We start from the raw sequence: 14,380 nt of genomic DNA on the forward strand, positions 1-14,380 counted from the left end.
TATTTTATTTTGAACCGAGAAAAAGGTAAGGAAAAGATAAAGGGGAAAGCTATGCTTGCTTTAGGAAAATGCTTCGAACGGAGATATTCGAATACTAATATGTACTACTCCGTTGTTATGTGCATGTGAATTTTACTTTATGAGCATTGTGCGATGTGCATAGAATAATTCCAATCATATTTATGAAACTCATGTATTATTACTAATATCCATGTTCGTAGAATTGTATTCTTTTAACATCCAAACATAGAGAATTCACGTGAGATTACGACTTATCAGAATTTATTTTATTTCGAATAGAAAAGGGTGATGGAAAAAATTGAAAAAGTTGTGCTTGTATAAAAAAAAATGTTTTGAACAGATATATTTAAACACACGTGTCTGCAATTTGTCTTGTGTGAGTGAATTTTACGAGCATCGTGTGGAGTTCATGTGCACATGGCGATTCTATAATTATTTATTTAGTATTGAGATTAAATTCTTTCCATCGACAACAGAAAATAGCGGATTTTCCACCACCGCTAGTTGTGGGCCCTACCATACGTATGATGTTACTAACCAAACTATTCATCTTATAAAACACACTTAGTAGTGTATTCACATAAAATATGAAAGTTTGATCGAATATTAATAGGACCCACAACGACAATGGTGGAAAACCCACTGTTTCGGTCGCGCCATAAAATATGAGAGTTTAATCTCATGAGCACTACTCATTTATATTGACATTTAGCTCAGCATATGCAGCATATCCAGTGTAGGTAGAATTGATTTATTTATTTATTTACTATAATAAACCTATAATCCACGTGAAAATAGGACTTCCAAGTTTACAAGCCACCCCCTCCCCCGCTCCCTCTCTCTCTCTCTCTCTCTGGACTCTGACTTTCTCTCTCTCTTAAACAAGACTCGATAAAAGAGGAAGGCATGTCTGGTGCTTGGTGCAGGGTGCTACAAATAAAAGTCTAACCAGAGAGAGGGAGAGAGAAAAGGTAGCACGGTTTGCTTCCTGAACAGAACAAAGGGCGCCTGGTTGCGTGTGTTAGGCTCTAATTTCGTTCCTTTTTTGGGGACACATCTCAGCAAAAGCGAATCTCCTCTGCTCCTCTTTTCTGCACCCTCTTTTTTCCCAATTCCATCTACTCCTATTAATAATCCTCCGTACTCCACCATTATTCATTCACTCACCCCCTCTCTGTTCCCATTCCAAAAGGTCCCATAGCCTGTAGCAGTACTAGTAGATAGGAAAGCAGGCGATCCCACACTCATCACTCTCAGTCGGCGTGCCAAACAAGAGAGAGAAAGAGAGAGAACTAAAAGAAGGGGAAAAGCGGCTAGATTGTAATCTCACACACAAATATATTTATTAGTCCATAGCTTTTGGGGGGTATTTCACTTGATGGGTTGAGCTCTGAAAGTGATTCCTAAAACTATTTTGCTATCAGGGTGGTTTGATCTTTTTTCCAAAATCAGCTGAGTTTTGATGATTTGTGGTGGTGGATGTTCACATATTGAAATCTCAGGTATGTGGTCTTCACCACCCTTGTGGTTCCTTTTTTTTATTTTCTTGTGTAGTATTTGGTTCTTTGTGGTGGAGCATAAATTAAAACTGATTTTTGTTTTCCTTTTATTTTCTTTGGTGAATATTGATTTCCCTTCTGGGTTTCTTCTGTTTTTTGGTAAAGAAATGGAGGGATGTTGCAAAAAGAGCGAGGACTGTCCACAGCTGCTGGATTTGATACCTAAAGACAGGGAATGGCTTCTGAAAAGGGATAAACAGAGGAGCCATGGATCATCATCAACGGAGGAGATCAAGAATCTTGAGCTAAAGCTTGGCCCACCAGGTGACGAAAACTCTAGAGAGAGAGACGACTCTACTCTCTCTCTTGGGTATTTCTCCAACATGACCCATTTTTCTTCTGGTGCAAAGAGAGGGTTTACAGGGGAGAAGGGTTGGGCTATGAACCTGAATGAAAACCAACAGCAGAGAAATGGTTCATATCTTCAGATGCAACCAAACCCACAAGTCTTGCCTGGCATGGGAAAGGAATCGTCACAGCCCTGTAGCACTAGAGTGGTGGAGTTATTACAGGGTGGTAGTGCAGAAAAGAAGAAGGGATTTTCAGCAGCTGCTGCAAATACAGCTGTGCCCAACTGCTCCCAGAAGAGGTACAGTTCTAACCCCCCAGCTTTTTCTTTTTTCCCTTTCTATTGTCTATCTTTTGGACAGAGGATATTCAATCTTCAGTCATATTTATTTCACTTGTAGATGTGGGGGTCCATGGTTTTTCTCATTTTGATGTTTACTTTCTGTTTTTGATATGTTTCTTTATTCCTGGATTTACATGCATCTTTGTGAAAGTAAGACCTCTTTTTAGAAAATTTGTTTGTGAAAATTTTGCATGACCTTATCCTCACTTCTTTTGAGTAACTCAATCTACTACTCCCTCCGTCCCAATTTAATTATCTCAGTTCTATTTTAACTGGATAAAAAAATTAGTTTTATCTTTAAATTGGTAATGAATTTTATATCTAATATGAATCTTATTTGATAGATCTCGATTTGTTCTATAATACAATATTTTTAAAATCACTTAAAACATTATAAATTTCAAGATATTGTCGTGGTATCCTTGGGGATTGTTTGGATCTTAGAGAAAAGGAAGGAAAATAAAATTCCCTCACCTTGTTCGCTTTGGAGAGAAAGTGAAAGGAAAATAAGAAAACATAAGTTTTGAGCACAGTGTATATTCCTCCACATTTTCCTCCCACTTTCTTTCTTAACCATTTTTCTTTGCTTTCCATAAGTTCCAAACGGAGCCTTAAGCTTTACTGTATTTGGTAAAGTTTGGAGCTCAGATACTTTATATTTGTTAATGTTTAGAGCTCAGATATTTTAGTGGTTAAATATTGTTGAAAAGCAGTTATTAGAGATATGGCTAATTTATTGGTTAGGCAACTGTAGTTTGGTGCGAAATTCCAATATTGAAATTTCATCACACACAAGTAGTGACAGCCCACGTGGTGGCGGCCGCTTAATCTCATGAATTAGGACACGGTTCGATTCCGAACTCCCCATCCCCATTCCCCTACAACATGAACTCCTAAGTCACTAATTGATTTCCAAGATTTTAAAAAAAAAAAAAAATTGGTAAGTTTACTACACAGATTTGTTACCTAGCTAAAGTTATAAATTGATTGCTACTGTATAACTAACTCATCAAAAGACTTGAGCTGTTTAGGCATATGGGTTTCTCCATCTTTCGGGAAGATCACATAAGAACAGAACCGTTGTTGAAAATTCCCCTACTGATTGATTTGGACTTTCTGTAGCAAACAAGTGGAAGTAGAGGCAAGAGACTAGAGCTGCCACCGAGCTGAGCCAAGTCGAGCTAGACTAGTGGGTCATTCGAACTTGGTTTGAAAACTCAACGAGTTTTAATCTTATTCAAGCTTGACTTACTTATTATTATACAAGTCAGTCTCAAAAGAGATTTAAGTGAGTCGATCCGGAGTTGAGCTCAAGTAGCTGTTTTGGTAACATGCTGAGTTTGAAAATGTGTTTTACCTTGGCTTGTTTGTCATTGGACTCTATTTCATACGAGGTTTTAACAATTGGAACACAAGTTGAGCTCGAGTAGCTAGGTAGTTGTACGAATTATGTGGTGTTGTTTTTTCCTTTTCATTTCAGTCAGTCCACTATTTGTTGCTTTCCAAATCCTTTGCTACCCACTTACTTCTTTCATGTTCTACCTTCGGATTTGTTTGCTCAAGTCAGAGAGTACTTAAACTTGATTTACGTCTTTAAATTAGTTCTTTAGCTTTTCAGCATAACTCTTGGTTAATTACCTCTTTGTGACTAGTTTGTGTTCCTTAACTCATTCTTCTTGATGGTTGCTTGAAAATTTTGTAAACAAAAGAACTGCTCCAGCTCCAGTGGTGGGATGGCCTCCTGTTCGTTCATTTAGAAAGAATCTCACCGGTAGCAGTTCATCCAAACAAACCACCGAGTCCCAAATTGCTGTACAAAGCGAAGTTCCAAGTGAGAAACCTCCGGTTGCAAGTTGCAGAAAAGGTTTCTTTGTGAAGATCAATATGGAAGGAGTTCCCATAGGAAGGAAAGTTGATCTCGAAGCCTACGACAGTTATGAAAAGCTTGCCTCTTCTGTTGATGAACTTTTTCGGGGCCTTCTTGCAGGTTATTTACGCAACTTCGCTTATAGTTTTTTACTGTTAGGTTGGTTTTTTCTGTCTACAGGAAAAATTACCTAAAAGTAGGTCTTGTTTGGATATTTTAGATTTTCTGTAGAATATCAATGTCAGTAAATTGATGACTTTATACTTGTTAATTACTACATACTTGTAAATTTGGTTGTCTCATAGCATTTGTTTTTGTTGATATTGTTTAGCTCAAAGAGATTCTTCTGCTGGTGGAATAGAGAACAATCAAGAGGGAGAGAAAGCAATTACAGGGTTATTAGATGGAAGTGGCGAGTATACCCTTGTTTATGAAGATAATGAAGGAGACAGGGTACTTGTTGGGGATGTGCCATGGCGGTAAGCTTCTTATAACTGTGGATCTGATGCATTGTTAATTTATCCTATGTAGTGTTGTGGAGCTGTCTTAGCATGTTCTCTTTCCTCTTGTTTATTCTGACACTGTCATGAACCCCTTTTTTTTTTTTTTTATGTACTTAAGATTCTAACCTCTCAGCAAGTATTCCTTTTCTTAGGCACACCTTGCCTCAAACCTGTTAATAAACCCAAGTATGACAATTCATAATCATTGGATTGCTTGATAGATATAGCTGGGCATATTACGTAACAGATTAAAGCTTTTGGGACAATTGATAACCTAACATGGTATGCGAGCTTGGGATCCGGGGAGGTCTAGGGTTCAATTCGCTTGATTTGCATTTGTTGCCTGTTTGCATTATGCTTCTCTCCTTGGCATTGTATTTGCTCTATGCATGGATGTTTGCATCTCCATGTGCAATTGATGGTATACATTGTTGAATCCATTTTCTAATAGCTTAAGTATTTGAGATAGTACATGTCATTTGGCCATAATATATGACTAATAATCAGCTAAAAGAACTGAATTCCAGAAGCTGAGATGAGCTGTAATGTTGTATCACAAACCGGGAATTCATGCTGCACGTGCAGCTGTATCTCTAAACTAGCAATTGAGCCACCTTTGGACCCAACGAATATTTTGCCGTTGTTTGTATCCTTGCTTGTGTCACTCCCTAATTTGGTTTTTAAAATGTCATTTGCAGCATGTTTGTATCTACTGTGAAAAGGCTGCGCGTGTTGAAAAGCTCTGAGCTCTCCACATTGTGTCGTGAGTTTCGTTTATTCTAATCTCATCATCATAAGTTACATTTCGTATTGAGAATTAAATAAATTTCAAGTTTTCCGAGCTTCTGACTATCAGCAATTGGGATTTTTGTGCTTTGCAGTCGGTAGTAAGCGAGAAAAGATCCCACTTTCTGATGCTTCAAGATGAAGAAAGCTCGCTCGATACTTCTCGAAAGAACTTTCACTGAAGTTTGGAGAGAGGGTTTGTGCCTTTTTGACAATTTGGGTTGTTTCCTAGGATTGCGAAACGGAAAGAAAGAAAGTAATCTGTAGTTAAAACTTAAGGTGATTGTTGTATTGGCAGGACAGAATTGGACTTGTTTTTCTTGAATTTTGCCTTGAATCCTAGTCATGGCTTGTCTAGAATGGGAAGGATACGTTGATGCATATGGTTTCCTTGTTTTTGGCCCCTGTTTGTTGTGATGTTAGTACGCAAGCGAAAGACGTCAATACTCTTGACATGTTTTTGGATTTCTTTGGTAATCATGTTTCTTTTCTTAGGAAAAGTCTAAATACTAGTATTTTGTTCACCCGTTGCGTAAGGGTTGCATCGAATTTTATTTCGACGATCTGATTTGCTCATTGGGTTGGGCTTGGATTTCTAGCCTTCCATACAAAAATCTACCAGACTTAGGCTCCGTTTCGGAAATTTTCTTAAAAAATAAGTACTTATTTTGTCACTTCTCATTCAAAAATAAAAATGGTTATTTCACAAAATTCAAATAAAAAGTTCTTTTCACATTTTCAAATTCAAAAATATTGTAAATGAAAAAAAAATTAATTTTTTTGCACCGTATTAAAGATCTCAATGAGATCTATCAAACAAGATCCATAGTGGTAGAAAAATTATTTGCGTAAACACATGATTTTTGAGCTTGAAGTTGCCTTATACAAAAATAAGACTGTTGCACCGGACGGCCGATCCGAGCCGTCCAAAAATTCTAAAAAAAAAAAACAAGGCAGCCTCAGCAGAAATCAACGGCATCCAATGTGTGTAGGGTGCTTGATCCAAGCACCCATTTTCCGTGTATATATGATCAAGCACCCTACACGGAAAAGGGGTGCTCGGATCAAGTACCCTACACACCTCGGATGTCGTTGATTCCCGCGTAGGCCACCTCGGTTTTTTTTTTTTAGAATTTTTGGACAGCTCGGATCGGCTGTCCAGTGGCCGGAGACGGCCCGGCGCGGCCATCGGTACGATTTCCCTCCCCGGCGCCCATTGGTACCTATGTAAATTCTGAAAAAATAAGTACCACCTTCTTATTTTTTTGGAACAACCCTTATTATTGGACAAAAAATAAGTTTTTATTTGTTTTCTAGAACGAGCTTGATACCGGTAAAAGTGGTTGATCGAAACATTTAATTCTTGGTTTGAATTCTTAACCAATAAGTGTTATTTGACCGGTAGAGTCACTTTTTAATAAGAAAATTGAGCTAATTTTTTTTCTTGCAAGATTGATTATGTAACTGCTCTCGCAAATTAAGATTGATATCTTAATGAAACATTTGGAAAAGCAAAACAAGAATGATTATGCATACACAAGAATCCAACAAAACGAAATACATGAAGTAAATTTTATCGAAAGCCATTTATGTCACAAACCAGAATAATCAGGAAACAAACAGCCCGCCTTCAAGCGATTCATCTGGACATTTCACGCTTCCGAATCAACACGAAACATCAAAACCCCAGCTTTCAAGCTTTTGCCCAGTGATCCGGTCCATTCGCTGCACCATCTCCTCTGCCAGATGATTCTTCCAATCTCCGACCCTCCCCTCTCCTAAAATACGTGTTGTTTTCAATTCCCACTGGCGTGTCCACCCAATGGCTCCCCTTCTTGTTCACCTTGAAATTGCTCAAATTCTCAAAACTACACAAGTCCATTACTCTCTCTCCACCACCCCTTCTATCTCCTCTGCCGTGGAGAAAGGGTGGCCGATGAACTCGGCCAGTCGCTTGACATAAACTGAGGTCTCTCTCTTCATATCTTCATATTTCAGGAACAAAACCTTTTTCGGGTTGTTCCAAGCTTGCTTTCCAGTACCCTAAAACATGATCCCAATAGGGTCCATAGAAAGAGACCCCTTGACAAAACAGCTCAAATATTACTTCCATAGGTAGGAATCCAATTTCAGGTCTTACCTTGCATATGAAATGCCAAAAGGAGACAAATACATCCTTTGGGTCCTGCATATATACACAACTCTACAACCCGAGTCTATTATAGACTTGGGCAATGAAGAGTATGGTATGTGTGTGTGGAGAGAAGGGGAAATTCCGGGTTTCGATTGGATGTGTTATTTACAATGTCTACCTCTAACATTGGAACACAATCATGAGGCACTTTGACAAGCAAAGGGTTTGCTGAGAAATCAAACTCGGTTCGGTTGACAATGGCAAAAGCCAGGGCTTTGAGCCATGTGGTACCGGATTTTGGAGCACTGCAGAGGATGATATCAGTAGATTGTGGTTCAAATTGTTCTTGAGCTAATTTGACACCTTTTAAGTAGAAACTGTGATGCCAAAAGCCTTCATATTGGAAAAGCCCAAAATCTTCAGGGCAGATTCAACCATTACCTCTGGGGATAATTGGGACGGTCCCTTTGCATGTTGGAGGATGGGCTTCCTCAAGGTCAACTTTCCCATTACAAGTTGTTTCAGAGATATCACAACTCTCAGTGTTGGAGGAGGATTCCATGTGTTGAAGGATTTTGTCCCCTCTCTCTCTCTCTCTCTCTCTGTGTGCACGCGCGCGCACAGTAGCAGCTTGTGATAGCCCTACGTTGGTTGCCCACTTGGAGGGCGAGTGTAACATTCTATGGACCCTGTCTCAAACGGAACAGACTTTAGGTTTTTGCCACATCGTTGACATTCAATGAGATATTGAGAAAGACCTGAGGTCTAGGGAGTGCTATTAATTCCATTGGAAAATTGAGAAAGTATTTAACGTGCAAATTTATTCATCAAAACAATGGAAAAGCAAAACAAGAATGATCGCATGAATACAATAAAATGAAATGCAAGAGCAGAATATGAACCAAAGCCATTTATTTGTCGAACCAGTGATCTGTAACTAAGCAAACCACCTTCAAGCGATTCATCTGGACATTTCACGGTTTCGAATCACCACCAAACATCAAACCACAGCTACCAAGCTTTTGCTCTGTGATCCGGTCCATACGCTGCACCATCTCAGCTGTCAGATGATTCTTCCAATCTCCGACCTTCCCTCTCCTAAAATACGTGTTGTTTTCAATTGCCACCAGAGTGTCCACGCGATGCCTCCCACTCTTGTTCACCTCCAAATTGCTCAAATTTTCAAAACTACACAAGTCCATCACTCTCTCCACCACTCCTTCTGTCTCCTCCGCCATGGAGAAAGGGTGGCCGATGAATTCTGCCAATCGCTTCACAAGAACCGAGGTCTCTCTCTTCATATCTTCATATTTCAGGAACAAAACCCGCTCGGGTTGTTCCAAGCTTGCTTTCCAGTACCCTAAAACATGGTCCCAATAGGGTCCATAGTAAGAGACCCCTTGACAAAACAGCTCAAATATTACTTCCATAGGTAGAAATCCAATTTCAGGTCTCGCCTTGCATATGAAATGCCAAAAGGAGACAAATACATCCTTTGGATCCCTGCAGATATACACAACTCTACAACCCGAATCTATAATAGAATTAGGCAATGAAGAATATGGCATGTGTGTGGAGAGAAGGGGAAATTCCAGGTTCCGATCGGACATGTTTTTTACAATGTCTACCTCCAACATTGGAACACAATCATGAGGCACTTTGACAAGCAAAGGGTTTGTGGAGAAGTCGAACTCAGTTCGGGTGACAATGGAAAAAGCTAGGGCTTTGAGCCACGTGGTACCGGATTTTGGAGCGCTGCAGAGGAAAATATCAGTAGATTGTGGTTTGAATTGCTCTTGAGCTAATTTGACACCTTCTAAGTAGAAACTATGATACCAAAAGCCTTCATATTGGAAAAGCCCAAAATCTTCGGGGCACAGTAAACCATTACCTCTGCTTATAATTGACACAGTCCCTTCCGATTTTGGAGGATACGCTTCCTCAAGGTCAACTTTCCCATTACAAGTTGTTTCAGAGGTATCACAACTCTCATTGTTGGAGGAAGATTCCATGCGTTGAAGGACTCTCTCTCTCTCTTGAAGGACTCTCTCTCTCTCTCTCAATTACAAGGATCCAGCATATTCTGTGGTGTTTGTGGTGTATCCAACAGCTTGTGTTATCTACTTATCAGAGTTCAAATTAGTTGGTACAAGCAAGGTTACCTAACCCTCTAATAGGACCCTCCGCTCCCGCTCTCGATCCTCACTTTATGCTTCCGCTTTCAATCCTTGCCCTCATGAATTTTGGTAATTTAGGATGTTTTCACACACTTTCACGTTCGCGTTAACTTTCACTCGTGGACGCGCATTATGTGACTTAGTTCAAGGCCCTTGTCCGTGCATCATAGGTTTATTTTTGGGTTTCGTGTGCACCATGTGATCGCTATCTTTTTCAGACTTAAATTTCTGAAAGAGAATATTATTAGAAATACTAAAGACTGATAGGACCTTAAGACCTAATTTCCCGTTTCTCGTTAGTTGTAAAACGTTCCCTGATAGTCATCTAAATACAGTAAATGCCACCTAACCCTTTTGTTTGTATGCTCTGATTTGATAGGTCGGGTCCTCAATGAAAGACACCTGTATGAATTTCATAGTAGAAAAATCCAGAAAACAATGGGGCCGCTGGACAGCTTATCATACCAGGGAGGAGGAGAAGGACAAGGAAAACAGAAAAAGAATGAAAGGGGAAAAAAAATCAATGAATTACTCAATACTCTTGTAATACAAGTGTGTATCTGTGTATAGAGATAGATTTTCCTATAGTACTTCCTTTGATGTACTGTTCCTCTACATATGCATCTAGAGACCATAGTTCTATAGGGAGCCGAGAAGGAGAATGAACATCAATTGATAGGGGTTATAGTAGTAGACAATCCAAGGTTTTCAAGTGTCATCTGTCAGTGATGGTAAGAGTTTCTTTGGAGTTTAGATCTCCCATTAGTTTTGCTCAGAACAAACACAAGGGAGGGAATAGTGCGAGTTGGAGGGCGCACAGCAAGAAACCAAGGAAGAAAGAAGAGGCATGGTTATTGGTATGTTAACTTACAGCTCCCGTTTGCACCAGAAAAACTTATGGCTCCTGTTTGCACCAAAAAACTTACGGCTCCTGTAGAGCACAGCCTAGCCATGACTTCCAGGTAAGGTATGGTTAGATGACATTCAAGGGCAGCCATGGAAGCACAAAGGTGCAGCCCGCACAAATTGGCAATAGGTTGACCAACTACAATTCAACTATGTGCTGTTCCCTTAAAAGATTGTATTTTCTTGAATGAATGAACAAATTGGAACAGAGGTAATTGCGTGTTCTGGTTTATTGAGTTGTGAACTCACGGTTTTTTTAGTTCTCATAACTACCGAAGCTAGTAGTAAACTGTAAAAAGTGGACCTACCAACATGAAATAAAAGCTTAAGCTTGAGTTACTTAATAGAAAGAACCGAAGAACATATTTCATTATAAATCACCTAGCTAACATTCCACCAATGGGGGATGTCTCAATCACTTAGTGGGCAATGTTCTTGTTGTGGGCCAACTATCTTCTTCTCATTGGTCAATGAGGAATGGTAGGTGATATGTGACCCAGAGTACACCATACAAGTTACTCCACCTGAGCTAAGTACGAACACATGATTTCAAGACGAAAAGAAACATTAAAACTTTGAGCTTGTGTTTGCATAATGGCAAAATGTTATGAACCAATCCTACTATAATAACATGGTTTTGAAACTTGGTGACGGTTTCCCTTGTCCAACCCCACTAGGTCCCTCCCTTATCCTAGGGCCTTTACTCCACTCCGGAGCCTCTACTCATCTGTCGCACTGCAACAGAGCCCTTTTTGCTGGATTGGTGGATTGTCATGGTTTGAGGTTTCCAACTGTGGAAGCCCTGAATCATAGTTGTCAGAATTGTACGATTCACGATTCGTATTGTACGATTCGACACAATTCGGTGGGTAAGCGATATGAATCAGCTGCCTGAATCGGGAATAGCTGCGAATCGTAAATGAATAGGTGAATCGGTGATCCGAATCGGTGAATCGAATCGGTGAATCGTTGATTCACTTAAAATTTTTGAATTTCATTTTCAACTCTTGTTTTGCTTCTTTTGTTATTTGAAAAGGGTTCAAACTATTTTTTAAGCTCTTTAATATTGTTATATGTCATCTTTTGTCTATGTTATATGGATAGTAATAAGAAAATGAGATTTATTACGGGAGTGAATCAAAAATGAGGAAGATAAAGGGAATATGACAACCCTATAGACCTTCTAAGGATTTGTTTTGTACTTATAACTCTTTTGTACAAAAAGAATCATAAGTAGGATTTTCGAATCACCATCTCTTGGTAGTTGCAATAGAAGTAGCTTATCTAATACTCCATGTTATTATCAAATCATCATTTAGTAGAAGGTTTGTATTGATTTAGGCCTAAATCTTTCATTTATAGTATATATTGTTGTTACCCTAATCAATAAACATAGGTTTCTACGCATTACAGAAGTCATGACTGAATCGGAGCGATTCACGATTCGATTCAATTCACGATTCGAAAAATGACCATTTCGATTCACGATTTGACAACTATGCCTGGAATTCCTCAAATCTCTGATTTAAGCCTCAAATAGAAAGCATGAATGAAAAACATGCAAGTTTTACAATTCTCGTGTTTCTTTTGGGGCATCTGCCTTTCGTTGGTATTGCTTTATTGACCCAGAACATAACTTAAAAAGGTTTCTTGTACTACGACAGAGGCAAAATAATGACCCCCACCGCCAACCAGATCCTAATCCTATTTGAAAAACTCTATGTCAGTCAAAGTAAACTAAATTTCATGTGCATACAAATAATAGTCATTGATTTTGTGTTCAAGGGAAAAAAATAGGCAAAGCAAACTGATGTGTTTTTCTTTCTCTACAGTGAAAACAAATTAAAAACTAGACGGCTAATCTTAGTTGGGAAATCGTAACTCTCGAATAAGAATATCAAAGGTAGTTCTTCATAGTCCCCCGTATGGCATACAGTTCTAGAGTTGGGATTTTATGCCACCCAACCAATTGAAGCCTCCGACCCCATTATCTGACCAAGCAAAATATGAGACGCAACTGGTTTGATACGTTTTACAGGTTAGATGGGATTGGTAGTGAGGACGGGAATGAGATCAAGATTGATAGTGATGAGGGATTACTAGTGAAGTTGGTAGTTTGGTTGGAAAGACAGATTTTAATAACCTTGTTTGTCTTGGTTGAGAAGTGAGGAGGGATTAATATGATAATGTATCACTTTGGCAACTAATAATCCACCCCATAAAGCACACTACCCATCTGCTCCAAAAAAAAAAAAAAAATTACAACCAAACATCAGATTAGCGGATCCCACAACATTGTTAGTCCAATCCCTCCCCCTACACCGAGCATTAAACCAATAATCCTACTATTACAAGTCAATGGTCTACTAATCCCATGTCAATCTATCCCTCCAAATTAGTCCCTCAATCAAACACGGCCAAAAGGTGCCAAGAGGCCTTTGGCCCAACGGGATCAATGGTGCTCTTAAGAGCTAGAAGAAAGGAGTTCGAGAGTTCAACTCATTCTTCAAGGTTAATCTAACTGCCGAGCAAAAAGAAAGGAGCAAATTTAACTATTCTAACAAGTAACAACATTGATTTTTGCCGATAAAAAAAAACATGGCCAAAAGGTGCAACAGATAATTTTCCTCCCTCTGCCCTCAAAAACTAAAATTGACTAAATGCATGACAAATTCTCCATATAGCAGATAAATAGTCTTATGACTGGAAACATATATTCCAAAAAATCGAAAATTCGATAAAAACCAAAATCAATCATGCCTTCCAAAATCCCCCTTATAGTAATTCATCAGCTAAATTACAGAAAATGGAATACTCTTAGCACTGCTCCACTGAAAATGTAGCGTTTCAGTAAATTCAATTAAAAACACAAAATTTAACAACTAACAAGCATCAAATTTTCTAGTACCAAGATATAAAATTCCAATTAGGTCACCATAGAGATCCAATCCGTCAAAGTTTGGAGAGAGGGAGAGAGAATATACAGACAGAAGATTTGCCTCAGGGCGAGAGCTCTTCGTCCGATCGATACGCACCATTGTTCATGCCTGGCTTGATCCTGTTTGCCGCATATGTACACCTGGTGTACACTAGTGCAGTCTGTGCAGAGACGACACCGTGCGAGCCTCCGAAGGCTCAGCAACTGTTAGTCTACTACTGTTACGCGAATTGTCCACCGAATCTGAGGGATTTTGAGAGAGATGATGAAACCCTCGTCGATCGCCATTGATGATTCGAACACTATTGTGAGGAGATGGCGATTTTTCGGCTCCTGTGGAGTATTTTTGGTTTGGTTTTCAGTTTTGGGTGCGTTTTCCCGCTCTTATTGGAGGGAAAAGCGGAAGGTTCGGCAGGGGCACTGAATTGAGTTGATAGGTGGGTTATTTACAGCAAAGCCCCTGATTAGGAGTCCGAATTTGTTCGCCCTCACTAAACGAGTATGTACAATATCCTCACTTTAATACTACTCCAGTTGAAAAAGTGTGCATTCCACAACAAACGAAAATGCTTCGTGCACGGATTTATGTGTATTGTTATCGTAATTGTTATGTACACAGATTTATCTATGCGTGTTTGAAATCGTCCAATGCACTATGTTTTAGGGTTCACATGTATTGGATGAATCTGAACACATTTGCATCCGAATATAATGGACATAGACTTTCTCATTGGAATACGAAATGTTTTAGGGAGGACAAACTCATTTGGACTATTTCCGAGTTATGAGGTTCAAGCAATTCAATTTGAAGATCTTGTTGAGGACACCAGCCATGCAAAAAACTATCGATCTCAGAGT

General features: G+C 39.2%; 2 protein-coding genes and 1 pseudogene across 2 annotated transcripts; 1 reads left to right on the plus strand and 2 right to left on the minus strand.

The window, feature by feature from the left end:
- Positions 1-745: 745 nt before the first annotated feature.
- On the plus strand, positions 746-5,748 carry LOC131309879 (auxin-responsive protein IAA26-like). Its single transcript, XM_058336568.1, has 6 exons — positions 746-1,523; positions 1,686-2,169; positions 3,921-4,198; positions 4,410-4,557; positions 5,280-5,344; positions 5,463-5,748. Exons 1-6 carry the CDS (start codon positions 1,484-1,486, stop codon positions 5,507-5,509), a joined length of 1,062 nt encoding a protein of 353 aa, XP_058192551.1. The 5' UTR covers positions 746-1,483; the 3' UTR covers positions 5,510-5,748.
- A 1,107-nt stretch (positions 5,749-6,855) lies between these two features.
- Positions 6,856-7,928, minus strand: LOC131309692 (flavonol 3-sulfotransferase-like; annotated as a pseudogene).
- A 377-nt stretch (positions 7,929-8,305) lies between these two features.
- On the minus strand, positions 8,306-9,641 carry LOC131309881 (flavonol 3-sulfotransferase-like). The gene has a single exon (XM_058336569.1). It carries the CDS (start codon positions 9,511-9,513, stop codon positions 8,476-8,478), a length of 1,038 nt encoding a protein of 345 aa, XP_058192552.1. The 5' UTR covers positions 9,514-9,641; the 3' UTR covers positions 8,306-8,475.
- Positions 9,642-14,380: the final 4,739 nt, after the last annotated feature.

The sequence above is a fragment of the Rhododendron vialii genome, chromosome 12a (assembly GCF_030253575.1).
Source record: "Rhododendron vialii isolate Sample 1 chromosome 12a, ASM3025357v1".
In the NCBI taxonomy this organism is placed as follows: Eukaryota; Viridiplantae; Streptophyta; class Magnoliopsida; order Ericales; family Ericaceae; genus Rhododendron; species Rhododendron vialii.

Bases quoted from the DNA above. Each gene is read 5' to 3' on its own strand.
- LOC131309881 (XM_058336569.1), bottom strand. From the start codon at position 9,513: ATGGAATCTTCCTCCAACAATGAGAGTTGTGATACCTCTGAAACAACT.
- LOC131309879 (XM_058336568.1), top strand. From the start codon at position 1,484: ATGATTTGTGGTGGTGGATGTTCACATATTGAAATCTCAG. The intron at 1,524-1,685 runs GTATGTGGTCTT...TTTTTGGTAAAG, and splicing joins TTCACATATTGAAATCTCAG to AAATGGAGGGATGTTGCAAA. The intron at 5,345-5,462 runs GTGAGTTTCGTT...TGTGCTTTGCAG, and splicing joins TGAGCTCTCCACATTGTGTC to TCGGTAGTAAGCGAGAAAAG.